The 26,630-nt window shown below is 37.2% G+C and overlaps 5 protein-coding genes and 1 pseudogene across 5 annotated transcripts; 2 read left to right on the top strand and 4 right to left on the bottom strand.

Moving 5' to 3' along the window:
* Positions 1–1,230: 1,230 nt before the first annotated feature.
* Positions 1,231–5,462, bottom strand: LOC137748718 (DNA repair protein RAD7). Its single transcript, XM_068488896.1, has 6 exons — positions 3,820–5,462; positions 2,710–3,143; positions 2,438–2,599; positions 2,011–2,086; positions 1,607–1,762; positions 1,231–1,515 (listed from the first exon to the last, which is right to left on the bottom strand). The coding sequence occupies exons 1-6, from the start codon at positions 5,371–5,373 to the stop codon at positions 1,381–1,383; spliced, it is 2,517 nt and encodes an 838-aa protein (XP_068344997.1). The 5' UTR covers positions 5,374–5,462; the 3' UTR covers positions 1,231–1,380.
* Positions 5,463–8,535: 3,073 nt separating this feature from the next.
* LOC137748451 (O-fucosyltransferase 35-like) lies at positions 8,536–12,787 on the top strand. The gene is made up of 9 exons (XM_068488602.1): positions 8,536–9,400; positions 9,705–9,851; positions 9,951–10,023; positions 10,147–10,217; positions 10,307–10,395; positions 10,526–10,658; positions 10,904–11,136; positions 11,380–11,856; positions 11,964–12,787. The coding sequence occupies exons 1-9, from the start codon at positions 8,879–8,881 to the stop codon at positions 12,163–12,165; spliced, it is 1,947 nt and encodes a 648-aa protein (XP_068344703.1). The 5' UTR covers positions 8,536–8,878; the 3' UTR covers positions 12,166–12,787.
* A 236-nt stretch (positions 12,788–13,023) lies between these two features.
* Positions 13,024–15,618, bottom strand: LOC137748452 (MOB kinase activator-like 1A). The gene is made up of 7 exons (XM_068488603.1): positions 15,510–15,618; positions 15,094–15,142; positions 14,063–14,171; positions 13,832–13,925; positions 13,556–13,689; positions 13,306–13,469; positions 13,024–13,213 (listed from the first exon to the last, which is right to left on the bottom strand). The coding sequence occupies exons 1-7, from the start codon at positions 15,533–15,535 to the stop codon at positions 13,139–13,141; spliced, it is 651 nt and encodes a 216-aa protein (XP_068344704.1). The 5' UTR covers positions 15,536–15,618; the 3' UTR covers positions 13,024–13,138.
* Positions 15,619–20,392: 4,774 nt separating this feature from the next.
* Positions 20,393–21,021, bottom strand: LOC137748461 (auxin-binding protein ABP20-like; annotated as a pseudogene).
* An 800-nt stretch (positions 21,022–21,821) lies between these two features.
* LOC137748460 (auxin-binding protein ABP19a) lies at positions 21,822–22,750 on the bottom strand. Its single transcript, XM_068488613.1, has one exon. It carries the CDS (start codon positions 22,677–22,679, stop codon positions 22,050–22,052), a length of 630 nt encoding a protein of 209 aa, XP_068344714.1. The 5' UTR covers positions 22,680–22,750; the 3' UTR covers positions 21,822–22,049.
* A 2,633-nt stretch (positions 22,751–25,383) lies between these two features.
* Positions 25,384–26,415, top strand: LOC137748459 (probable glucan endo-1,3-beta-glucosidase BG4). Its single transcript, XM_068488612.1, has one exon. The coding sequence runs from the start codon at positions 25,384–25,386 to the stop codon at positions 26,413–26,415; it is 1,032 nt and encodes a 343-aa protein (XP_068344713.1).
* The last annotated feature ends 215 nt before the right edge of the window (positions 26,416–26,630 follow it).

Here is a 26,630-nt window from a genome sequence, read left to right as displayed (position 1 = left end):
GTGTGTGAATTTTTCTGCTGCAGGTTCTCGTTTCGTTCTGCGAGGAGCCTAAATAATAAATATTAGAGGAAAGATGCCTACACTACTTCGTACTCACGTAGAAGGAAAAGAGAAAATTGTAGAAATGGTTGACGCAATGAAATCTGAGGAGAGTGAGCGAAAAGCAAGCATGTCAATCACACATCCAATCACCTTCAAACGGTTGGAAGTACCTTAACTTAAAGCTAAGTTAACACAATGACACCGAGCATTTCTTCCGGTCCGTGCTACGGAATCAGCCGCTTTATATTTGTGAAGTTTTTATTCCTTGGTAAAAGAATACAAGCCCAAAGATTTACGAACTAATTTACGTTTTTTTTTTATTTAAAATTTTTTTACTATTGATTTCTTAAATTATCAAAACTTGCAGTTATGATCATTTTCGTCAGAATTTTGTTAAAATAAATCATTTTGGAAGGGTTACTACTATAATTAGGCTAAAGTTGAAGGATCATTACTTCAATTGGATTAAATCCGCTATTACAAATTTCTGAAAAAAAAAAAAATAGAGACACGGAAGTTCGTATATATTATTAGTCCTTTCACTTTTTTATTTTTCTCTCTTTTTCTTATTGCTTTTTTTTTTTCTAGACAACTATAGTTTTTTTCTGCTTTTTCTTTCTCTTTTTCTACGTTCATTTCAACATTCCATTCACATTTACCTCCTTATTTGCCCTTTAACTTTTAAGCAGGGCTAACTCTTTACCTTTTCGTTGATGAAGAGGGTGAATGGTGATAATTTACCTCTACCTCGTCTCTTGAAGTGGAAAAACTAATAGCAGTCTAACTAAAATAACTCACATATTTAAATGAGAAAAACATGAGAATCAAAATATGAAAAATCTAATAATGATAACCGTTACATAAGTTAAATTCACTTGAAGATGCTCTTACAACATTTATTATTTGTTTTAAGTGATTTTATAGAAAAGCAGTTCCCATGTTCTTTCCAAAAATAATTACAGCCCTCCGATAATCATTTTCAAATGAGCCCTTAACACGTCATTCCCATAACGTCTTTTTTTTTTTTTCGGGTTGAATCGCATAGAACTAGTTCCTTAATTTCCAATTTCCTTTACTTGTCTAGCTGATACTTTGGGTTGTTGAAAAATGAAAATATCAGATTTCTAGTTAAAGAAAAGCTAAAGATACAAATTCTCCATCCACCGAAAGTGCAAGGAAGAAAAGCATTCGACTTGATTACCATGAAACGACTACCAAAATATCCATCTTTCCACCGTTTGATTACAGATACAGGAAAACGCTGCATTTCCTCTACAAAAGTTGAGGGATTGGCTACAGAATGTCTGTTGCGACAATGACCCGAACAGGGGATTAAATTCAACAGACTGAGGAATAACGCAATGGCCCTTCGTGAGGATTAAGCGCCTTGAGATGTTCTAGTATCGGAGAAAATTTCAAGCCAATAATTCTCACCTCTGGATTTGAGTGTCCATCCAGAAAAGTATCTGTGATCTGCAACAAGCACCATTCGACATGATTTATCATGCTACAGATTGTCAAGACACGATACAAAACTAGAACACTGATCACAGTTTGTACGTACCTGAGTGCATCCAAGAAGTTTTAGTATCCTCAGTGATAGGCAGCTGTCCACAATTAAACCGAGGGCCTCATCTGTCAAATTCCGGCACCATGATAGATCTAGAGTATGCAACATCCTTGAACGTTTGGCAAGTGATATGGCTGTGTTGTGGCCGACCTGAAAAGAACCCAATCCGTATTCATAATGTAAGAACAACTAGTTATGGCTATGTAGACCAGGGTCTCAATCAACCTCAGGCCTACTGCTCAAGCAAGTGGTGAGCAGATTATCACAGTCAAACCCCAACTTTGGCTCATGCAATTTAGCAGACATATAAATTATCGACAGTGTGAGTGTGCGTGAGTTTGAGAGAGAGAGAGAGAGAGAGAGAGAGAGAGAGAGAGAGAGAGAGAGCAAAGTTTTACCATCTCGATATGATTTAGTGAAAGTTCCTGTAAGCATTCTCCAGAAGTTTCCAAAAATGCAGCAATGGCTTCATCACTGTCACACAGGGAATAGATTGTTCTGTAAGTTTATCACTCAGAGGAATGCCTATTGTGTGCATTGAGCACCAAAATGAAACTACAATCACATCAGCATATAACAGTATAAATATATCAGGTTCTATTAACGAATCAATGGGGGTCGACAATCCAACCCAGAAAATTTATCAAAGATCAGCGCAATTAAGAACTACTCCATTAAGTATCATACCAAATTAAATAGTCATGTGCACTCTGTCTAAACAGGACTGAGTACTAGCATTGCAATAATCTCTAGCAAAAACAAACTAAAATCATATCTACTTTGATGGAAAAAGAATAAACTAAACCTATTTATTAAGGAAAGCACCTGAATGGATTCCGTCGAAAATTTAATGTTTGAATTGCTCGGCAACCATTTGCAAGATATCCTAAAGTAGAATCAGTCAATTTGTTCAAGTTAGCAAGGTCAAGTGCACATAATCCCGAACAGCTTTCAGCTATCACTTTCACAGAAGAATCTGTTAATTTCCTGCATGAAATTAGAAGCAACCCTCATAAGTAGAAAAACAACACATAATTGGGGAACAAATGAGAGAATTTATTGCAAAAGTTGTGCACTGAGGTGTTAGAAAGACTTACACACAATCAGTCAGAACAAGCTCCTTCAAACTGTGACCACAAGCAGTGATAAATTCCCTAATAAAATTGTCACAAACATTTTCAAAGCCTGCTAGCGAGAAAACCTCCAAACGCTCAAGTTTCTTCAGTTCTGGTAGCATAAGCATAGCATCAATGCCTTGGCAATCATTTAGATATAGTTCCTTCAGAACTGATCCCAATGAGTCAGCTAAAGTGCCAATACTCGAGTAAGTGAGAAGAGAGCACTGGCTGAGGTTTAGAGATCTTAGTGCAGGGGCAGAAGAAATAAGTTGACCAAGCCCAACATCCGAGAGACGGCATGCACCACTTAGGGATAAAGTGACTAGGTTAGGCAAGCAATTTGATGACCGAGCTAAAGTAGAGTGCAATATATAATCTGGCATACAGCGCCCACACTGATCAAGTTGTAGCACCTGATTTTCACCAGAGAGTAAAAAAGTTTCAGATCACAAGACAAGAAGCTGGAAGTCTACACTCAATAAACAACGAACTTCCATATTACTGATAAACAACAGAAATAGCTTTCAGTGAGTAATTAATCCTTTAATAAAACATTAATGCCGGTTGCTAAGCTACGTTTATCAGGATGTCACTGGAAACATGAGAAAATATGTTTGCTGTCCCTCCGCTCCCATTTAGCAGAAGCACGAATACTTTATGAAGTAGACTTTCAGCACCAATAATTTCCCACATCCTTGTGGCAACAGAATTGGCACTGAAAACTCTAATGTAGGAACTATGGTCAGTTCAACATTCTCTACATTCAGATGTGAATGTGATCATAACAAATCAATTGCTCTCTCTCTCACCACTCCCAGTTAACAGGAGTGTCACCGTCGATACTATAAGAAGCAAGACTCTAATTATTCAGGATAAAAGCTCGGTTCAGTTAAATGAGCATCACAATACAATAAAAGCAGAGTATTCTCATCTTCTACCTATGAACCATAATTGCATTCACACATAGCAAGCTTGTCTATTGACTCAGACTAAGTATTTCAAATTCACCTGATATATCACACACGCACCAGATATAAATGAATGTTATATATGCAAAACTGAAGCTCAACCAAAAATAAGAGAACGTACTGTTAAATTGACGGTGTCGCACTGCTGAAAAGATTTTGTAAACTGCTCCTCAGTCATCCATGAGCAATCCCGTAACCGAATCTCTGTTGGAGATCCCTGAACAAGAAGTTCGAATAGATGACTGTTCATTTTTCGAGAATCACAAAGCATCTGACTTAGCCGGTGCCTCAAAGCATCTGCCACATGGTCAAGTGAAACAATTGCATCAGCATTCTTGGCAAGAACCAACAAACATAGATCTTGCAGTGAAGGAACCGAAATTTTTGGGAGGGGACGGTCTGGAAACTTCTTAGGAACCCAATTCACTGATGGTGGCTTGGTCTTGTCTTTATAGGGCACTTGCACATCTTTTTCTGCTCGATCCTTAATAATTTTGATGGCCGTAGAGAAGGGACCAGGCCAATCTTCGATGTCCCGTGGCACTTCAGCATCAGGAGGCAAATGATTCACCTGTTCCTCTTCAGCAGAAAAATATGCAAATCGAGACGCATTTCGCCTAGCTATTTCTCGAAACCGCTCCATGTATACGTTTCCATCTGATACATTCTCTTTTGTATTACTGTTACCGTTATTTACCTGCCTCTGATCGTGCAATGCTACATTCTCTCCAATGTGAATAGGAGCAGAAAACACATTGTCCACGGCTACATTCTCTCCTCCATCGTTAGCATTCGATAAATCCGCTTCTCCAACCAATTTCCCCTTCCCTTTTTCTTCGCTACTGTATCTCCTTCTGCCCTTTTCTGTATCATTCTCGCTGGGAGTCACGTCATCTTCAAGATCTTCAATGGCTTCACTCAACTTCCTCTTCCCTTTAGGACTACTACTCTTCAAGACATTTTCACTTGCCCTCTCTGTGTCCGAATCCGAATCTGAAGCCATCTCTACCGCATCGAAACCATTGACTGCAGAACCACTCTCCCCCAACTTTCTCTTCCTTCTCTCTCCTCTTCCAACTCCACCTTCCCTCGTCACGCTACCATTCTCATCAGCACCTAAATCAATCACCAAAGCTCCATTACTACTACCATCCACTCCCCGTTTCACCACTTTCTTCCCCGACCGCAAACTCAAAAACTGCTTACTCTCTCCATCTTCCCCTTCACATTCGGAAGCCGGCACATTAATATCGATCTCCAACTTCCTTTTCTTCTCCTCAGTCCCTTCCTCAACTCCCGCACCCGCAACCATAACCCTCTTCCCAAACAGAGCAAAACCCACCTCTCCACTCGAATCACGATCATCACCTTCTCCCCCGTCACCCGCTCTCCCCACCGCTTCGGCAGAACCCGGAGACTTGGAAGCGAGACGCAGACTCCGTCGCCGCATCACTCCCGAGACAGGGGCCGACCCGACAGAGCCCTTTCGGGGATTCGGGGCAAACTTAGGGCTAGTGTTTTGGGGTTGGGAGGAGGAGGAAGTCGGAGCGGTGGGTGGAGGAGTGGGGGACTCATGGGTCTGGGCTGGCGTGGGGGGCTCTAATTTGAGCGGTGTCTTGGGCTTCCGAGGCGTCGTTTTGGGGGGAGCAATTTCGCCAGACCTAAGAACCGTCATTTGACCGGATTGATTGATGGGGATAAATGGCGCGAAATGACGGAAGTGGAAAGCGGGGGTAGGCAATCGGAGAACTGGAAATGACGGGTCTACTTAATTAGGGTTTTTGTAAGAGAGAAGCTTTCACCGTACGCTTAATTTGGGGCCGGTTCGATTTTCCCGCCAAATTATATTTAGCGTGTGGAAGCGCAAGCGTGCAAGTCTTTTCGCACCTTTTCGTTACTACTACTATTTGAAATCCCCTACAAATCAACCAAAATCTCACAAACAAATCCATCAACTTTACGGACTTGATTATAATATTTACATGTATTTATACCACAACTATCTTATAGATCAAATTCGGTCTAACCAAAATTTTAATTTCGTTAACTTGTCTTTGCTTGATGCACATATTCATTCGACTTGCTTGGACATGAGCTTAGAACCTTATTGTAATTAACTCGTATATTTTGACTAGGCTTTATTGTTACAACGAGCTATCTTGTTATAAGTATTCTATTTTTTTATCAAACAAAAGAAAATTTAGTAGATTTCCATAATTATTGTTTTACATTTATTTAATGGCGAAATGTACCATTCTTCCGTGAAAAATATATTAAAGAGTTTTGTTAAAAAAACAATATATTGCTAAATTATCAAAAAGTTGAATGCCACAATATCAAATCATTATAAAAATAAAAATATCAAAAATATTTCGTTAATAATTTTGAACGCACACCGACCCTCACCTGACCACTTCAAATTTCCAACCCAACACCTCACGCTTTTCGAAGGAAATATAATGTGTACACTCAACACCATTCAACTAATATTATAATAAAATGATAAACTTTCTCCCAAGTCATGTTATATCCTTTTGCATGGTGATCACTTTGTAATTTAACACAAACATAGTTACATCATTTTCAGCCAATGACTAATATGCTATTTTTAGCCCGAAACCATCTCTAGGGTTTCGCAAACAACAAACCGCTGTTTCCTCAACGCGTAGAAACTTGTTAAATGGAAATTTCCCTTGTACCCTTTCTTTTTGTCAATGAATGTGGGATTTCGTTCTATAGACCAATGAGAAATGGGCCAAAGGGAAATGACTCAGAAACTCCTCGTTTAATCGTTTAGGAAGAACATTGTTGCCATGTAAAAGTCAGTATTGGAAGGCTTCAAGAGTTTGTGGGATGCCCGGAGGCCCACACAGCTCCAATTCCATTACATTCCAACCTGGCAGCTTGAATTCATCCCAATCGTGAGTTATGAAAAACATTAATTTATTTATCCACACTCATATTTTTTTTTTAACTGTCGGATCAAATGAATTTAAAATGATTAAAAGACAGAAATTAACATAGGGTGTATGGAAAATAGAAAATAGTGAATGTATAGCACCACCCATAAAAAATATTTTCAATAGATGGAGGCCGAGAAATTTGAACTTAAGAATTTTGAGTCAGTGATAAAACGCTTAACACAATAGGTTAAAATGTTTCACAATTATAAAAGCACTTAGATTTAAATTCTTAGGTTTGGAAGCTCTTTCAAAATAACTGAAAGAGTTTTTAGTGAGAATATTATGGGTTCTAAAAGCATTTGAAATACTTCATGCAATAACTACTTCAAGTGTTTTTTAAGGATTTACTCGCATTTTTGTTAAGAATTGGTTCCAAAACCATTTCAACAAAAACACTTTCAGTAAAAACGCTCAAAGAAGCGGATACTAGAGTTTGTGTGATTATAAAACAATGGTAAAGTGTAAGATCCTCTCCATATCTCTTCCATCAAGGGCACCAAATCAAGTGATTCGGGCCTTTGAAATTTCATCCAACAACAAAAAATTATTGTAATTTTTAAAAGATCAAAACAGGTGGGATGTTTGATAAAATTTTAAAAGACCGAATTAATTAATTCGATAACATTGATGGAAGCGATCCAGTGAGAATGTCTTTCCTAGGAAAATGACAACACTTTCTTAGGATCATTGGTTAAGATATTGAGTTATCTTTCCGTACGTATAACATAATGGTAATGTCCCTTTCAATTCTCTATATAGTTTACAATTGGGCACGTATTCACACTAGCAAACATAAGTGAACAAACAAAGTATGTTCAAAATTAAAACACTAAAATATAAATCAGAGAAGACGCGTCGTATTAAAAGGTCTAGACTCTTCCTGTCATCCCATTTGGACCCATTGTGATTATTGACTTGCATATATACATACATTATATATCTACATATGTGTGTGTGTGTACACACTAGTGCATTTTATATACATGCATATCAATAATTATTAAATTATACACATATATACATATCAATGATTATTTAGTTTACCTAGTATTACCCTATCAATAATATTACACAATTCAAAATTTGACTACAATACTTATTCAATACAACATTTTTGCTCTCCAAAGGTTCTTATTTCGAGGAGCTATGAGAACTAAGTGCATATTAACCAGCATGTGTGGTCCAATATACTAGTTTAGGGTATTGAGTTTTCACTCATGTGTTCCAGATTCGAAACTCTCTCTTCGCTTAAATTATTGTAATAGTTTTAAATCATCTGTCTCTCTTTAATAATAATAATAATAATAACGTACATATTAACCACAATATTATAGTATAGATCCAAAATTTAAATTATTTGACAATTTAATAAAATAAACCATTAAAAAACGAATATTTAAAGCTTTTTAATCTAAATTAATATAATCTTAATGTTAATGTGCATTTGTCCCTCGTAAGTTCTCAAAACGAAGACCTCAAAACTCATCAAAACAATCATAAATCATCATCTAACTGTCAAATATAATTTACATGAATATATAAATTAGAAGAAATCTAATGGCCGAGATAGTGATTAAGTATTGAAAACGATTAGTATTAGTCAAAGTTATTCATAAAGAATAAAAAAGTAATCTCCCAATAAAGGTTGCAATCATGCAAGATTATCAACTCTGCAACCTCAAGTCAAACTTACATTACAAGTAAAGTCAAAATACAAATAAATTACATATATTTATTTCGAATAAAAATAAATTTGTAAATAAAATTATCAAATTAAATGATGTGTTGCTTATAATTATAAGTTGGTAGTTCAACGGTAAATCATAGGTTGTAAGACTTATTTTAAACTAAAAACTGAAGTTCTCGGTTCGAGACCCGCTAGAAAATAGAATCGTGGTGAATATTGGATCCAAATAGTATAATCGGAATTAGTGTCACCATCGTCACTGGCTGGCCACTGCCTTTAAACAAATCCAAATTCCGCCCCAACATATTTTCGGATTTCAGGACTTTCTGACGCATCACAATTCTAGAGAGAGAAAAAAATTATAGAGAGAGAAAGATAAGAGAAGAGAAGAGAAAGCCTGGCTGCTGCTGCTGCTTTGTGGACAGCTTTAATGGCGATTGCAACCCAATCCAATCACCAACGATAACCAGTAAATACCACTCTGATCGCTTCAAAACGCAGCGTTTTACAGTGCTACAGAGTTTCAGGACATGGGTCACCACCACCACCTTCACAACGCCAGCGATGGCGTCTCGCAGCGAGTCAACAGCCCGAGATTCTCGGGCGCAATGACTCGCCGAGCTCACTCGTTCAAGCGCAACCCCAACGCCAGCGCTGCTGCCGCCAACAATGGAAGTTCTCACAGCAGCAACATTGGAAGCAGCAGTAACACCAACGGCGGCAATGGCGGGTTCGTCAGCGAGTACGAGATTGATCTGCAGCTGAACTCGCCCAGATCTGAAATCGGTGGGAACCCGGTTCCGGCGGATGGGTTTGACTCGTTTTTGGAAAGGAAGCAGACCCACAACCATGTGAGCCAGAGAGTTGCGGTGAGGGGGTTCCTGAGGAGGCCAATTGGATCTGTGGTGGCGGACTTGGGGTTGAGGGAGAAGAGGAAGCTTGGCCATTGGATGTTCTTCGCGTTTTGTGGGGTTTGTTTGTTTCTCGGGATTCTGAAGATTTGTGCTACTGGTTGGTTTGGATCTGCTATTGAAACTGCTAGGTCCAACCAGGTTGGCAAATTATTATGTTTCTGTACATATGCTTGTATGTCGTAGCTAAGTTAGCTAGAGCAGTTCGAATCCCCTTAGCTCTGATTAGTTAGAATATCGCTCGAATAAAAAAATATATATACATGGTCGTATTGTTTATATGTATGTTTTCATATGTGTGTGCGCGTACTTGAGTGAGTGAGTGCTTTCGATATTGTATGTGTTATGCGCGATGAGATTGTTTTAGGATGGATTGCATTTGTTCTATGTTAGATTTTTCGTGTATTTGTTCAAATTTTCCTAAGATGGTTTCTTCTAAATCTAGGATGGTTCCGACTCCATGAATCTTTTGAAACGGATGGATCAAGGCTCTCACGAATATGGATATAGGGATGGAGGAAGTCATGTTGAACAAACAATAATGATGGCGTCGGGTGTAAACCGTGTGGTCGTTGAAGAGAAAAGCGCTGAAGTAAGTCTTAAATCTTAAGTCTTGATCACATTCTTTTCGCTTTTTGCTCTCTTGTTTCCTGAAAGTAATTGAGGGTATGGAAATTGATTTCTGGTTCAGTACACAGGTATCTGGTCCCGACCGAACAGTGAGAATTTCAGTCAGTGCATTGAGTTGCCAAAAACTCACAAACGTATGTAACACACACAACTAAAGGACTTTACTCTTCTCTTTCTCTGTCTTTGTGCCTCTGCGTGTTTAGATTTGTGAGCTTGAGGTTTTCATTATCTCATGTCCTACTTGCATCTTTTGTCAGAGCTGGACGCAAAGACCAACGGTTACATTCTTATAAATGCTAATGGCGGCTTGAATCAGATGAGATTTGGGGTCTGGCTATTGTGCATTTTGATTATTCTACTGTTTTAAGATTTCATTGGTGTTAACTATAGTCTGATGCATTATATTTTAGAGTGCAGATCTGTGATATGGTTGCTGTTGCTAAGATTATGAAGGCGACGCTTGTCCTACCTTCACTTGATCACACTAACTACTGGGCTGATGAGAGGTTTGTTTATTTCCGTAGTTCTGAGTATATCATATAGTTGTTCAAGTTTCTTTATGCTCCAAATGATATGATTGCGTTCAAGTTTTCCTGGTGATATAATCTGAACTAATTACTTCATGTCTACTCACAGTGGTTTTAAAGATCTGTTCAATTGGCAACACTTCATTGAGACTCTAAAGGATGATATCCACATAGTAGAGACATTACCCCCTGCCTATGCTGGAATCGAGCCTTTCAACAAAACACTGATATCTTGGTCTAAGGTCAGAGTCCGTGCAAACTTATCTATCATACAGTAATGTTTATTACCTTAATATTGGCAGAGGAACATAGGTTGAGCATTCATTAGGGATGCTGTGCTATGTTCTAAAACCGATCGTGATTTTTGTTCAATGCACACGAATGGCTATACTTCACTGTAATTCCCAACGTATCTCATATCATTTATTACCATTTCTTAGATTAATTATTGCCAGCTGATTAGCTTGTGTTGCATTCATTTGTCCAGGCTAGTTATTATAAGTCAGAGGTTCTCCCACTGTTGAAGCAGCACAAAGTAATCTATTTCACTCATACGGATTCTCGAATTGCCAACAATGACCTCTCAATTTCCATTCAAAGGCTGAGGTGCCGTGTGAATTACAGGGCATTGAAGTATTCAGCTCCAATAGAAGAACTTGGAAGAACCTTGATTTCTAGAATGCGGAAAAATGGAGGCCCTTATCTTGCTCTTCATTTGAGGCAAGTGGTGTATAAGTTTTAACTTTAGTATCCGATGGACCATTTCACTCTTTTGGTGTGCATAAAGTTAGTGATCTTTCAGAGATGAAATGGTGATTCACGTTAAATATTTGTATTGATATATATAATGAATTTGCATTAGTAAAAGTAGGTTTTCGTTTGCTTTCTTTGATATGTAGGGTGATTGCAGCAACTTATTGTAAACTTATCTCCCGCTTATGTAAATTGTAATTTCTTCATCAGGTATGAGAAGGATATGCTTGCATTTACGGGCTGCAGTCATAGTTTGACAGCAGAGGAGGATGAAGAACTACGTAGAATGCGATACGAAGTCAGCCACTGGAAGGAGAAAGAAATTAATGGGACAGAGAGAAGGTTGCTTGGGGGCTGCCCATTGACCCCAAGGGAGACTTCGCTTTTGCTCAGAGGGCTCGGATTTCCATCCAGTACCAGGATTTACTTGGTAGCTGGTGAAGCTTATGGGAATGGAAGTATGCAACATCTTGAGGATGAATTCCCGAACATATTTTCCCATTCCACTCTCGCTAAAGAGGAAGAGCTGAATCCATTCAGGAATCATCAGAACATGTTGGCTGGTATAGACTATGTTGTTGCCTTACAGAGTGATGTTTTTCTTTATACATATGACGGAAACATGGCAAAAGCAGTGCAAGGTCATAGGCGCTTTGAGAACTTTAAGAAGACCATTAATCCAGACAGGTAATTACATAACCTATTTTCTTACAACCCCTTTTAGCATGATTATTTTTCTTTTTCATTCATTACATTTTCGGCGTACATTAAGTTCCATTCCATTGGGGATGCAGGATGAATTTTGTAAAACTTGTCGATGACTTTGACGAAGGAAAAATCTCTTGGAACAAATTCAGTTCCAAGGTGAAAAAGCTTCACATCGACAGAGTTGGAGCTCCATATCCGAGAGAGGCTGGCGAGTTTCCAAAACTGGAGGAAAGCTTTTACGCAAATCCATATCCAGGCTGTATATGTGAAGCAAGAAGGAAAAAGTAGAGTGCGGTAACAGGTTTTGCATTAAATCACGGTATGAGATCAGTAGCGTGCAAGACATCAAGGTCTGTGCTGCCATTATTTCACGAATCAGCAAGGGAGTGGCAATCTTAAATTTCCAATTGCAAAGAGGAATCAGTAGGTTGGTTTGCAGCCTAATTTGAGGTTCAACACAGAAGTCATGTGTGTGTTCTCCCGAGCGACCACTGGAAAGTAAAGATTGATACGATGAACAGAAGACCTCCTTGCCAGTGTACCACAGCAGTTAAGTATACACTGTTGTTTTATTCTGCACTTAATTTTGCGTGCTTTTTCGTCCATAACATAGGGGGTTTCAAAAATTGATTGGGATACAAAGGGTTGATACTGAATTTAATGTATTACTTCAAGATTACAAAAATGTAATTCAAAGAATATCAATTTATTACAAGCTGCTTTTCCTTATAAAATGACTCATTCACTCGTCATGGATCATTTTTCCAGCTGCAACTTGTGGAATTATCTTTTTTTTGTCAGGGCCGGTCCGGAGATTTCGGGCACCAAGGTGGTCGGCTTGTAGGGCTTCTCTCAGGGCCGGGTTATGTCAAGTGGTTCGCATTTTTTTGTCAATCCGAGTATAACAATGTTTGATATACATTGCTAACTTTAACGATTGAATGCGCGTTGAAGAATTCCAAGAAATTAACCGGTGAATCTAAGTCGCTTACAAGTAACCTGAATGAAATTACCAATCCAATCATCCAAATTAATGCACGACTAGCAATTTTGATCAAACAGGTTTTCCAGTTGTAATTTGACATGAGATAATTGCTTGGAACATATAATTACAAGCAGAAACAGCTTTCTTAAAATTCCCAAAATCTAAGAAAATGGTCCATAACAAGGACAGGAGAGGGATATAGAAACAGAAGCTGTCAAAAATGTGTGCTCCAAAACCGAACCGAAGTCCAAAAACATCAGACCAAAATTCCAGAGATCACTTAGGCTGTAAAATGGACTCAACCAGGTCCTGAAGAGGCGCAAGCTCCCCTTTGTCGATCAAGCGGAATTCCTGCGTCACACACGAAGAATGAACATCAAACAAATAGAATCGAAGCGAAGAACTTAAACTTACGAAAGAAAGGAGGTGGGGCAAAAGCTTACGCATGTGAAGAGAACAAAGTGCTTGAAGCAAGTGTTGAGATGAGCTTCTTCCTTCAAGCTCACAATTTTCTGGAAATGAGAATGGTAGATATGAGCGTAGACGCGAAACAGCCGCTTAAAAATGGTCTTGACGACATCTTGGAAATTGGACGGAAACGGTACTCCTGTAACACATTACAGCAGATAAGTTGATGAAGGGAGCTTCGTCAAAATTCAGGTCTAATTAACTTCAGAAAAGTTTTCTGCTTACCCAATCTTTGAGGAAAGATGGATTCCTCATCGAGCTGAACTTCGATCCAGTCCATTAGATACTCGACATATTTTGGAGCAGAGACCTCAATCGGTTTCTTGATGTTAACTCCATCAGCCCATCTGTACTCATACCTGTGAGAGTTTAACCAAACTTAGCACTCAGGAAATATGTCCCCAAAAAAATGCTTATCGAAGGAACTGATGTTGAATGGGGAGGATTGATCTGAGTTAACAAAATTATAAAAAGAATTTACTGGACGATCAAGAACTATACTTTGGCCCTGCAGACATAGTCGGACAGTTGACCGGCGTGCAGAACTCCGTGAGAGTTCCATATAGAATGTTCACTTGGTTGAAAAAATCGACAGCTGCGGAAAAAGTTCAAGATTGGAAGAAGTTAAAATATAGTGCAATAACAATCTTCCCAGTGAATTTTGTATCGATACATAAACAAGCACACATTAACAACAGAAGAATTATGATGATCATATTGAAGAGTTCTTACTGTTTACTGCCAGCCATTCGTTTATATCTTCGCCGGGAGGCAGACGAACCGCCTCCCTCAGGTTGCCACTGCCTAAAGTAGCATCAATGTGTTTCTGAAGCTGGGCACCCTGCATTTATCAACGTATATATAAACATATTGCTTCCATCAGGAAAAAAAAAAAATCATGAAAAACCTTTGAGAAATAAAAAATTGAAAACTAGATTTTAATCCTTAAATAAGATGAAGTTTAGAAAAATGTCTTATACAACATTAAAAATTGATTTTAGTCCCTACACTTTATTTAATGCTAGCATATGTGTTCATTGTCTCTTTATTTATGCCAGAATATGTATTCAATGTCTCTTTATTTATTTATAATTTTATGGTGTTCAAATTATAAATTTTAATTCTCATTATGCTAAGTAAGTTATATAAGAAAATATTTTTGTAGAGATTTTTCGGTACACTTATATTTTTGCATATTTTCTTATGTGCCACTAATTCATTACAATATATTTATGTACAAACATTTTGGTACACTAGGTTAGTATAATATGTTTAGGTACGGACATTTTGGTATACTAGTTTAGTATAATATATTTAGGTATCGACATTTTGGTACACTAGTTTAGTATCATATATTTAGGTACGAAATTTTTCGATACACTTACGTTTTTGCATATTTTCTCATGTGCCACTAATTCACTACAATATATTTAAGTGCTACAATATATTTAGGTATGGACATTTTGATACACTAATTTAGGAAAATATATTATGATACGAAAGTTTAGGTACACTAATTAAAGGAAGTAAAATAAAGTTAACGAATTAAATGCGTATAATAATTATAAAATTTTAATGTAATGATATTAAATAAGATTTTTATTAAATATTAAAACAAAAATATAATATAATGCTAAATTAAGTACACATTAAAGGACTAAAACAATATCCAATATAACACCAGTTTTTTATTGAACTTTAATCTCGAAGTAAGTAAACATGATTAGGGTTGGCTGAGGAATGTATGTACGTAATAAACGAACCTTACTGCCGGACGGAGCGCTCTTTTTCGGCCGGAATGTTTTCTGGTTTCTGCAGAATTATCAAAGATGTGGAGAATTATCAAAGATGTGATTCAGGGGAGGGACGAAAACAAAAAACATGTTCCGAATTCTAACAAACAAATTTTTATTGGGTTTTTTGTTTTTCTGATCCAAATTTCACTGAGTAAACAGATAAAATTTTAAATTTTGATTGATCCCCATTTAGCAGAATCCTCTATCAAAACAAAATATGACGAGGTATGGTGCAAAAGCATGCATCAAACATGACAGATATATCAAAATCGTCACAAAAACCCAAGAAAAAAGCCTGAAAAAAAAAAATAGGGTTCTAGAGTTCATGATCCTGAATCCAATATAGTTTTGGATTTAAAAATTTGGGATCATTAGGTACAAACCTGCTTCCCAGGCCAAAGAGACTCATCTCGTCCCTCTCTAGATCTCTAGCTCTGCAGAACCCAAGGCGATAATTGAGGGACAATTATAGGACAAAGAAGGAATATACACACAGAGACACACTATATATGAACGACATATTTATCTGTCTATATATATATATATATATATATATATATTCTCTCTCTGCTTGACCTTGCTAATGCCAGTCTGTCATTTACATCTCGTACGTAGAGAGAGAAAGGGTTTGTCTTCCTTTCTTTTCCATTTGGTTATCACCCTGCTAACCTGGCTCATTCTCCTTATTTCTTTCTCATTTACTCTAAATTATGTGTATATGGAAATGTTATATAACACGGGAAATAATTTCCGTACATCTCTCTTTTCTTCTTCTGCAAATTATGCTAATTTTTTTGTCTTTAAAAAATAAATAAATAAAATAGTTAAAGAAAAATTAAAGAGACATAATAAACATGAGCATACGGAAATAGAAAAGAAGGGTCAGAAAATCGTTTTCATGTTTAATGTAACACTAACTAAAAAGAATAATCTTTCTACTGTCCGAAAGAGGAAAGACAAATAAGATAATAACTGCTGAGGTGGCAATTTGATAATTAAAGAAAGATGCGTGAAGAGTTATGTGTAAGCATGTTAATGCACGATTTTGTCAATTGTTGATACAAGATAATTGTAGAAGAGTCTTCACATGCATCAAAACTCGAGGGAATTTTTTTTCGAACCCATATAATCTTTTTCTACACACACCATAAACTTAAAATGTGAATTGACCTTTTTACTCTATTGTATTATTATGATTATGAGATGAAGTGAACAATAAAACTAAAATTTATTAATAAATCCATACTCAATAATCAAACCCTTTCCATCGCGCAATCTTTCTCCTATGTTCTATTCTAGTTGAAATCCAGCTATCTCATAGAGAAAAATAAGCTCTTTTTTTATGCATATATGTTGATTTTGAAATTTTGGATCCTCCTATTAAGGTATGAAGCGATTTATGCAAGTTTTTTTTTTTTTTTTTTGAATTATTTTGTTTAGGGTTTATGAGTGTATTGCCTGCAAAAATAAAAAAAACTTTGTTAGCCCAATTCCGTGTGCAAAACAAAAGAAAAAATAGATCTATCCACAAGCTTTTGCCTTGACAAAGAGGGGGTTTATGTTGAAATTAAGGTTCTAGCCCTGCGATGGGACCCCAAGAGGAGAGGACGGCTTGCTTAACATGGCCATGCAAGACAACCTGAGATTTATTGAGAGCAACACTGTAGAGAGTGATGGAGACTCCATCAAAAGCAAGTGTCTGGTGTTGGTAATGTCCTTTCTGTCATCTTCCTGTAAACTTAAAGGATGAATTAATTAATTCTCACCAATTCTAATTAATTTCTATTTCTATTAATCATGAAGAATTGAAAAGAAAGTCAATGAACCTGTTGGAAGGAGGAACATGTTCTTTGACTTTGGGTTTTTATCTTTTAAATGGGTCTAGAGAAAATTTACATATTAAATTGGATTTGTAAGGAGAGTTTAGGTAGTTAAATTGAGTTTAAGAAGATGTTAATAGTTTAATTAAAATAATATAGCGCAGAGAGTGAGTTGGGCATAGAATAAGGTTATTGATTCAAATAAAATTTCTCAAAATTAACAGATTGTATTCAGCATTAGGATCTGTGTTAGTGATTAGGTTTGTGACAAAACTTTTCTTTTTGAAGGATGGGGATTTGAATTTGTGTGTAGCAAGACCGAAATACTACATGATTAATTAGGTTAATTTGTGTTCAAACTTAAGAGAAAGACTTACATGGTAACATGACACATGTACAGTGTCACGGTAAAGTAATGTGATAGTAAAATAAAGATATGTAAAATGTGTAAGTTTTTATATAAATATTTTTATTTTACTAGCACAAAATAACACATGGCTAACTCGTATTATGTAAATTATTCTCTTAGTGAAGAGTGGGACCAAGAAAGTGATAATACGATATGCATCTTTGCTGTATACGAACTGGCAAAATTAATATGTTACATATTCGACGAATTTAATTTGTCCAATCAAGTTGAGTTGGAGATGGACCATGTTTTATAAATCAATTGTTTATGTATAAACTACTTGGTCTTAAATATAAATAGGATTGTATTATTGTTTGGAGTTGAAGCTTTGATTTCGATGTTGATCTATCATCCCACCAACACCTTGGGGTCATTTTTTATGGGAAGTGTTATTGACACTTCAAAAATCTCATTCTACACTCCTCACAAGTGTATTTTTCTTTCCAAATATAGAAAGTTTGGATTGTAGAATGAGATTTTTGGAGTGCCAATAACAATTCCCTTTTTTATTAGACAAATAATAACCTTAATTGTGGGATTATATTAGTGACAAGTCTCTAGAGAAATGCAAATGAAACTATGTCATAAGTGAAACTCTTCATCCACTTTCTGTCACCTCATGATTTTAGCATAATGTTTTATAATGTTAGCACGGAAATTAACGTTAAATTGTGAGGTGACAGAGAATCCATGACCATGGAGAGTCTCACTTTGAGAGAGTCTCCTTAGCATTTCTCAAGTCTCTACCATCCAAATGCCAAATTGATGTTGAAAAACCTTTGGGATTTATAGCTTTAGTGATAATAATATTGAGAAATGATAAATACACGTCATTTTTAGCTTTCTATACATTCTTGTTTATTTATGTTTGTTTTGTTAATTTATTTGATTTACTTAATTTGATGGCTAGAAATAAAAAATGGTGTGAGAGGCTAAAAATTGTGTGTAAAAATCACCTTCCATTACAATTATAATATTTGGATATAGAAAAGTGACCTTAACATTGTAGGTGGATTCTACCTACATTCGAGAGTGTGTCTTATCACTTATGGGTGTCCAAATAACATAACCGTAATATCTACCTGCTTTGATTATCAACTTCAATTCCGATTTTTCACTCATCTTTTGAAATTTCTGCTTGTATTATAATATGTGCATTAATTATTTTAAATTGCCGTACTTTTTGAAAAACGATAAGATATCTATATTAAACAATGGGGATAAGGATTCGAATACAGAACTTTAGATGTAAGAATGAAGACTCTTAATCAACTGATTTACAAATCACTTATAATACTAAAGAACATTGAATTAATGATATAATTTTGTACATGAGGTAAACACTCACTACGACTAGATTTTAAAAGTTTACTAAAAGCACGTATCGTTCCATTTCAAAAGCAAATTAATGAACATGAGCTTCATCAAGAAAAAAAGTTAACAATATTAACGGACTTTTGGGTAGTTGACACTTGCCGCCAAACTCACCCACCGCTCTTGTTGCGCGTGGCTTGGGGGAGGGATTGGGTTGGTGTAACACGGCGGCTATGGCGGAAGTTGCGGCGATTCGTGCGGTATTATTGGTTTGTCTGGAATTGGGTTATGAGGAAGTGGAAATTGAGTCTGATTCTCAGGTGATAATTAGTATGATTAATGGGAAGGTCAGTTGGTATCTCAATTTGGCGGCCGCCAGGGGGGGGGGGGGCGTGTGGGTTGGTGGGGTTTGGGTTTGTCAAGCGGAATGGAAATGTCGCTGCTCATGTTGTAGCCTCATACGTTGCCTCACATGGAGGTGCCTTCCGTTGGGATGTTGTTGGTCTGGAATTTTTATTTAATGTTCTTGCTGAAGATGTAAATATTCCTATTAGAATTTAATAAAGTTTGCCCTTCGACAAAAAAAAAAAAATTCACCCACCACTCTTGCCCTTCCTTGCAGTTGGCTCCGTTCATCCCATCGTCTTCGTCACATTTCGCCATTTTGTCGCATGTGTTCAAATCCCTAGTTTCTCCTCATGCGCTCCTCTTTTATTTTTGTACATTGATTCTTTTTTGTATTATTCAATCCGAGAAAAGGGGAAGAGTGCAGAAGAAGAAAATGACAGTATAAATAAACAGTTTTGTACGAATTCAAATAACCTTAATTCAACATTGTAAGAGAGTGATTTTTTGATGTGGGTGTATTGATTGGTAATTTATGAAATTAACTTAAGTTGTGAACTTGATGTTTCTTTCTTGGAAAGTTCCTGAGGAAAGTGATTGAAAAGTGCCAATAAAGTTTTTTTTTTCTTTAACAACCATAGCGCCTTTTGATGTAGAAAAGAAGGGAGATGGAAAATGTGATTTTGAATTTTTGATCGATAACTGTCGTGCAAAATTGGATTTGGCATGAAATTTTGGTTAATCTGCATAAATTAAGCCCAGATTGATGGCTTAATTATGCTACTGATTGAAGTCTTCTTGATAAAGAAACTACATGGTGGTATTAATTCACGTGTTATATTGTGTGTAAGCTATAGTAAATAGTTGATGGAAATTAGGTATAGTACTATATAAAGATACCTATGTTATTGAGTGGATTAGTAACACCATGTGGTGGTGAGGCAACATCGGAACTTGGATATAATCCATAAAGAAATTTAAACCATACAAATATTAGTTGAGGTGAACATTGAGAGTGTATGGTTGAGGTCAACACTTTGTTCATTTCATCGTTCGGGTTTAATTGTGCCGTAGCTCTGTAATTCTGATTCAGTAGTTGATCGTTGGATGCACTGCATTGCTGATATCGATCCTAAAGTTGTTCGACCCGACTTGTTTCTTGCTTCAAATTATACAAGATATGTGAACAAACATGCATTTATTCATCTTCAGATGCAAATAAGAACAGGGTTTCAAATAAATGGGGCATTTCGCCTTTAAGAATAAGCCCACACAACTATACTTCTACTACAAGCATACAAAAATCGAGCATATTACTCTTCTACAACAAATCCAGAAACTGCCACTAAAAGGAAACCGAAATGAGAGAGCTTAACTACTAATTAGTACCACGAAGAACACCCTTCAGCTTCTTGATCTGAGCAACATGGAGGAAAGTAGTCTGCGCTATCAGTTCCGTTGCTAAATCGTTTTTAAACAGCGCAAAGTCCAGAATCTGCAGCCCTGGGCTTGGACTACTGAAGCTAGCAAATGCAAGGGCTGGAATCTCACCTCCATTCACTTGGAAGTGCAATAACCCCTGAGGGAAAACCATAATATCACCCTTCTCAAGAGTTTGTAGATAAACTGTGTTCGCCAAGGAAACAAAGCCGGCACAGATTGTCCCTTCGATGACAATCAGGACTTCCGAAGCTCCAGGGTGTGTGTGTGGAATGAGACGACTCCACCAACAGCCAGGTCTAGTTGCGTGAGCAAAATGCCAAGGCCGTTGACACCAGGGAACTGAGCAGCAAATGCCGGGGTGACTGCAGCTTTGATGACGTTTGTGGTGTTGCCAGCAAAATCTAGGCCTGTGAAAACAAAGTCATCCACTTTAACTTTTGCAAGAGTAGCCTGCAGGGCCGTCGGGCACTGTGAGGTCTGCAACACAGAAGTCCTGCACAGCTGCATTGGAGGAGGAGAAGAGAAGAAAAATGTGAAGAAGATAGGAAAAAGCATTGTTACAAAGCGCAACAGTGAAGCCTTTTTCTTGATAAGAAATTTGGGATCATATACACACACAGTGGGATAATGTAAATATCTTGAGCTCATATTGCAATTGGTTGTTCGGAATATGCCCATTAGGGTTCACATGTATTATGTTTTGAAATTATACGATGAGGCATAGGACAGATTTCAAGCCGCGAAGCATGTGAGTATGATATTTTTCTCGGATGACAAGAAGAAGCCTCTTTTTGTTTTTGACGATACAGTAACAGCAACAATATGATATGCAGAAAACTACTGACTTACTGTTATTCGAGTTCCCAAATCTTTCACCGTTTCAAGTAAATCCCATCCAAATAGTACTACAAAAATTTGGTGTTCCACACAACGAAAACTAGTAAGTTTTTTTCAGTCTGTTATATATAATTATCAACTATACATTACCTAACATATTTTGCAACTGTTTCTCTAAACAATCAATACATTAACGAGATATAGACGTATTTCGTGTTTTGTGAACTTATATATCTTATCTACTTAGAGGGTCCAAGGTTGTGTCCTAAGATTTGAAGTCCATCGACAGAGTCCGAAAATGGTGAGCAGATTGTGGGCCTTGAGAAAATGGACGGGATTGTTGGGGGAGAGAGGGAGGGGGCGGGGGGGGGGGGGGGGGGGGGGGGGGGGGTAAGAAGACAGTTTTCGAATTCTGTCTTGTTTTGTCTATAAAAACTGTAAAATTTTTCTCCGGTTCACCTTATCGTGCAATTTTCAATGAATAAGGTACGCTAGTGTTCTTGTTTCTTGATTGAAAATTAAGCATGTTACCTCAATAATATAGAAATAATATAACAAGAACGAAATTTGTTTGAAAGATGCATTTATTGCCTTCAACATAATTGCTGCTACATTGGTCAGACTGAAGCAGTATAATACTTCTGAAAGCGTACAAGAATCACACTAAACAGAACTCTTTTACTCTCAATCACAACGAGAAAACAAAGGGACATGGAATAACCCGAGAAGACGGGGGATGAAAAGAAAGAGACATTCTAATTGGTACCACCAAGAACACCCTTAAGCTTCTTTATCTGTGCAGCATCGAGGAAGGTAGTCTGCGCTATCAATTCAGTAGGTAAGTCGTTTTGGAACAGTGCAAAGTCCAGAATCTGCAGACCGGGGCTTGGACTACTGAAGCTAACAAATGCAAGGGCTGGAGTTTTATCTCCATTCACTTGGAAGTGCAGTAGACCTTGAGGGAACACCATAATGTCACCTTTTTTAAGAGTTTTCAGATAAACCGTGTTAGCTGAGGAAACAAACCCGGCAATTATTGTTCCTTGAGCAACAAGTAGGACTTCAGAAGCCCCGGGGTGAGTGTGAAATGGGATGACTCCACCCACAGCTAGGTCTAGGCGCGCGAGTGAAATGCCGAGGCCATTCACACCAGGAAATTGAGCAGCAAAAGCAGGGGTGACTGCAGCTTTGATGATATTCGTGGTGTTGCCAGGAATGCCTAGGCCAGAGTACACGAAATCATCTACCTTAACTTTAGCAGGCTTTTTGCAAGAGTAGCCAGCAGGGCCCTCCGGAGCTTTGTAGTTTGCGACGCAGAAGTCTTGCACGGAAGCAAGGGAGGAGGAGAGGAGGAGAGAAAATGTGAAGAAGATAGGGAAAATCATCTTCAAGGATCGTTTGGTAATTTTTTCGGTTTTAGCCTTCTGTTTTGAGGTATTTCTTGATAAGGAAATTAGGACTGTATATATAGAGGGATAACGTGAATTTCTTGAGCCATTTGCAATTGGTTGTTTGGAATATGCCCATGAAGGATTCACATGTGCAGTAATATTATAACGTAACGTATACGACCGAGGGAAGCGACAGATTTCAAACTGTGATGCATGTGATTAAGATATCTTCTTCATATAACAACAAGAAGCCTCTTTTTGCTTTTGAAAAATGCAGTAACAGCAAGATATCATGTACACAAAATCTACCGACCTACTGTCAACTCCACTGTTAATTTTTAAGTTTCCAAATCTTTTGTAGTTTAATTAACAATACGGGCTGGTTTGGTATTGATGTGCTTTGAAAAAAAACTGTTTCTGATGTGCTATAAAAATAAGCAACTGTGAAATAAAGTAGCAAAGTGTTTGGTAAACTTTTTTGTAAAGTGCTTTTGAAAAAAAAACAGTATTATAGTGTTTGATAAACTTTTATGTAAAACAAATGTGAAAAAAAAAGCTGGTTTTCAAAGCTGAGTTTTGCATCTTTGTGTTTTTGACTTTTTTCACCGAAAATTGTGAAAAAAAGCTGAAGCTGAATGTTTACCAAACATAAAAAGCTCCCAGTTTTTTTTGATAACCACTTTTTTCAGAATCACCACAGTACCAAATTAGGGCGAAGTATCATAAGAAATTTTTTTTTTCCGTGTTCCACTAAACGAATATCAGCTTTTCCGACTGCGTTCTATAACGCTAGCTATATCAATCAAGCAGAAGCAGCACAGCCAACTACATTGCAGATTGGCAATCAAATTGAGGTACTCAAAGACTTTAGCTTGCTCAAGCGCGTACAGCCAGCTCATATATGCAAAGGTTTAATTTAGTCCGAAATGTTTCTACGTCAATCTTTGCCATTGTGACTTGAGAATCTAAGATTGGAAACAACTAGAAGTGTCCAAAAATGGTGCAGAAGATTGTGGTCCTTGAGTCAGGGGGAGGCATAAGAAGACATCTTGACAGCTAAAAGGGGGCAGGAAAATTGGAAATGTGTGGATATCAGAAGTTCCCCGTCTCGCAGGGTTCTTGGATTTCATTATTGGGAATTCTGGAAAGTCTTTTCAAATTCTGTCTCTTTGTATATATATATAGTAACTGTAATAATTGTTTACATTTCACCTTATCATTACAATATCAGTCAATGCAGATTAACCATACATATTGCAGATTGCACATATATCATACTAATCTCAAAGTAAACCCTAGTACTTGGGTGTCACCGGGAGTACATCCTTGTGTGAAAAAAAATGAAAAAATATGGCAAAATAAAAAAGCAAAATGAACAGGACTGACCTAAAATTGAATAGCAGCATCCAACGTGCATATAAGAAAATCTGAGGAAAAGTTAAACAAACAGGTTATGACGTTAAAAGCAGACAAGCATCTCAAATCAGGGCATATATATGGAATGAACTACTCTTGATTTAATCCAAGGCTCAAGTTGTTTTAGGTAGAGAGACTTCATTTAGTCATCTCATCAATCAGGTAGTGTAATCCCTCCAACCAGTAGCCACCGGTTTACCCCGATCGCTCGTTGAGATTGTGTTACCTTCTTATACATTGTTATCCACTAAATATCAAAGTTTTTAGGCTCCGCTTTTAAATAAATTTGCTGCAAACTTATGCCTAGTTAAGTTGGCTAGACTGATATGCCCCTATTTCTGCACCCGATTTCGAATTCCACTCCCATAGTTTAGAATAGGGTGTTAATTTTTTTTTATTGACGTATATTCATGATCATCTCATGTGATTTCGTCTATATATGATTAGAATGAATTAATTATCTAATGCAATTTTTCACTAGAAATTGATCAGTCTTGACAGAATCTTTTGCTACATAATCAAGATGCCGTGAACTCATGGTTTAATACCAATGTAGAAACACACCTAAATGACGTTAACTTCAATTTCATTGCTGTTAGTAATGAGGTTATTCCTGGTTCCTTGGGAGGGTATGTCTTGCCTGTAATGAAGTATCTACAAAAAGTCCTCCATGATTAAAACTTAGCGGTATTAAGGTGACAACTGTTTTGCCCGGAAATGCCTTACAATCTTCCTATCCGCCTTCAAGTGGTGCGTTCACATCAGAAAAAGCAGTGTTAAGAGTGGCATTCTTTCATTTTTATCCGCGAAAGGACCAACCCTTGTGATCAATGTGTACGATATTCGTTGATATGGTGAATGAAGAAGCAAAAAGAGGGATGTTGTGCATTTATTCAGACCTGGATAAATATCGTCATCGGGATATTCTTATCATGATAGATTTAATTGTATTGATTAGAAAATCATTAAGTATAAATGCAAAAACTTGAAATTTATGGAAGGAGTGAAAGAAATTTACGAGGGCAGTCTTGTTCATTGTTAAAGCAATCAAAGAAAAAGATATACCCGTGCACTCCAAGAATCAACTCCTGAATCATGTATTGGTCTTTAATTCTTATAACTTTGTCTTTATTCAGTGTATCTGCTGCTGTAAATTGCTTGAGTTTAAAGATTTAATCCCTGCCACGTCAAATTTTGTAATTATAAAGTCTCTTCTCTCTGAGATAAAAAATATTCACAAAAATTCTCAGCCATTTCAATTGCGCTCAGTGATCAGAAAGTGATGGCAGTACTGCATTGGATTGCACTCATTTTATCCTTTGTAGCAACCGTCCACAACCATATAGACCTCGTCGAAGCTTCGCCCAACGTAGGTGTTTGCTATGGAATGATAGGAAATGACCTGCCTTCTGCACCAGAAGTGGTTAATCTCTACAAAACTTACGGTATTGGGAAGATGAGGCTCTTTGATCCCAACCCCTCAGCACTCCAAGCACTGAGAGGGAGACAAATCAATGTCACGCTAGGCATTCGTAACGAAGACTTACCAAATTTAGCTGTTAGTCAAGATGCTGTGAACTCATGGTTTGCATCCAATGTAGAGCCTTACTTAAATGATATCATCTTCAACTACATTTCAGTTGGTAACGAGGTTATTCCTGGTGCCTTGGGTGACTATGTTTTGACGGTAATGCTTTCTCTACAGAACATCCTAGATGAAAAAAATTTGGCCGGTATTAAGGTCACCACAGTTGTGCCAGGGTCTGCCTTGGGAGTTTCATACCCACCTTCGAGTGGTGAGTTTACGTCCGAGGTAAGTAGTATTATGAGTGGCATTGTTCCATTTTTAGCGCAACGATCTTCGCCCCTTATGATCAACGTGTACCCTTACTTTGCCTATGCATCAGACCCTGCAAACATTCGGTTAGACTACGCTCAGTTTACTGCGACAAGTCCCGTGGTTCAGGATGGGAGTTTGAGCTATTATAACATGTTTGATGCCATAGTTGATGCATTTTTGGCAGCAATGGAGAAAATAGGCGGTGTTGGGGCTAATGTGGTTGATGTGGTGGTGTCTGAGAGCGGTTGGCCTTCAGATGGGAACGGAAATTTCACCACTCCAGAACTTGCTGCGACATATAACAAGAACTACATGAACCACATAACGTCGATGGCAGGGACACCGAAAAGACCTGGTGCTTACATTGAAGGGTACATGTTTGCCATGTTCAATGAGAATCAGAAACCTAACGGTGTGGAGCAACATTTTGGACTTTTTCATCCTAACATGCAACCTGTTTATCCTGTCTTTTAATTCATAAACTAGATATTATCCAAGATCAGGTTATGCATCTTTCTATTCTTTCTTTTATATATTAATTATAAAGATTTAGTTTAACATATTTTGTATTTATAAGATGACTGAATATATTTGCGATTATTCAGTTTGACTCACTATTTATTTAAGAAAATCGGTAAACACTCTTTTTAGCCTCTCACACTTAAAGTGTGACCCTTTTTCATCTCGTT

The sequence above is a fragment of the Pyrus communis genome, chromosome 10, assembly GCF_963583255.1.
Source record: "Pyrus communis chromosome 10, drPyrComm1.1, whole genome shotgun sequence".
Lineage (NCBI taxonomy): Eukaryota > Viridiplantae > Streptophyta > Magnoliopsida > Rosales > Rosaceae > Pyrus > Pyrus communis.
Note: the sequence above shows the minus strand (reverse complement) of the source record. Positions and strands in the feature narration are given on the sequence as shown.

Excerpts from the sequence above, each read along its gene's own strand:
- LOC137748718 (XM_068488896.1), bottom strand. The coding sequence starts at position 5,373 with ATGACGGTTCTTAGGTCTGGCGAAATTGCTCCCCCCAAAACGACGCCT. Across the intron at positions 3,144-3,819 it reads GCGACACCGTCAATTTAACA|GTGCTACAACTTGATCAGTG; the intron begins GTACGTTCTCTT and ends GGTGAAAATCAG. Across the intron at positions 1,516-1,606 it reads AACTTCTTGGATGCACTCAG|ATCACAGATACTTTTCTGGA; the intron begins GTACGTACAAAC and ends TGCTTGTTGCAG.
- LOC137748451 (XM_068488602.1), top strand. The coding sequence starts at position 8,879 with ATGGGTCACCACCACCACCTTCACAACGCCAGCGATGGCGTCTCGCAG. Across the intron at positions 9,852-9,950 it reads TTGAAGAGAAAAGCGCTGAA|TACACAGGTATCTGGTCCCG; the intron begins GTAAGTCTTAAA and ends TTTCTGGTTCAG. Across the intron at positions 11,137-11,379 it reads TATCTTGCTCTTCATTTGAG|GTATGAGAAGGATATGCTTG; the intron begins GCAAGTGGTGTA and ends TTTCTTCATCAG.
- LOC137748452 (XM_068488603.1), bottom strand. The coding sequence starts at position 15,535 with ATGAGTCTCTTTGGCCTGGGAAGCAG. Across the intron at positions 13,926-14,062 it reads CGAATGGCTGGCAGTAAACA|CTGTCGATTTTTTCAACCAA; the intron begins GTAAGAACTCTT and ends CTTTTTCCGCAG. Across the intron at positions 13,214-13,305 it reads ACTTTGTTCTCTTCACATGC|GAATTCCGCTTGATCGACAA; the intron begins GTAAGCTTTTGC and ends TGTGTGACGCAG.
- LOC137748460 (XM_068488613.1), bottom strand. The coding sequence starts at position 22,679 with ATGATTTTCCCTATCTTCTTCACATTTTCTCTCCTCCTCTCCTCCTCC.
- LOC137748459 (XM_068488612.1), top strand. The coding sequence starts at position 25,384 with ATGGCAGTACTGCATTGGATTGCACTCATTTTATCCTTTGTAGCAACC.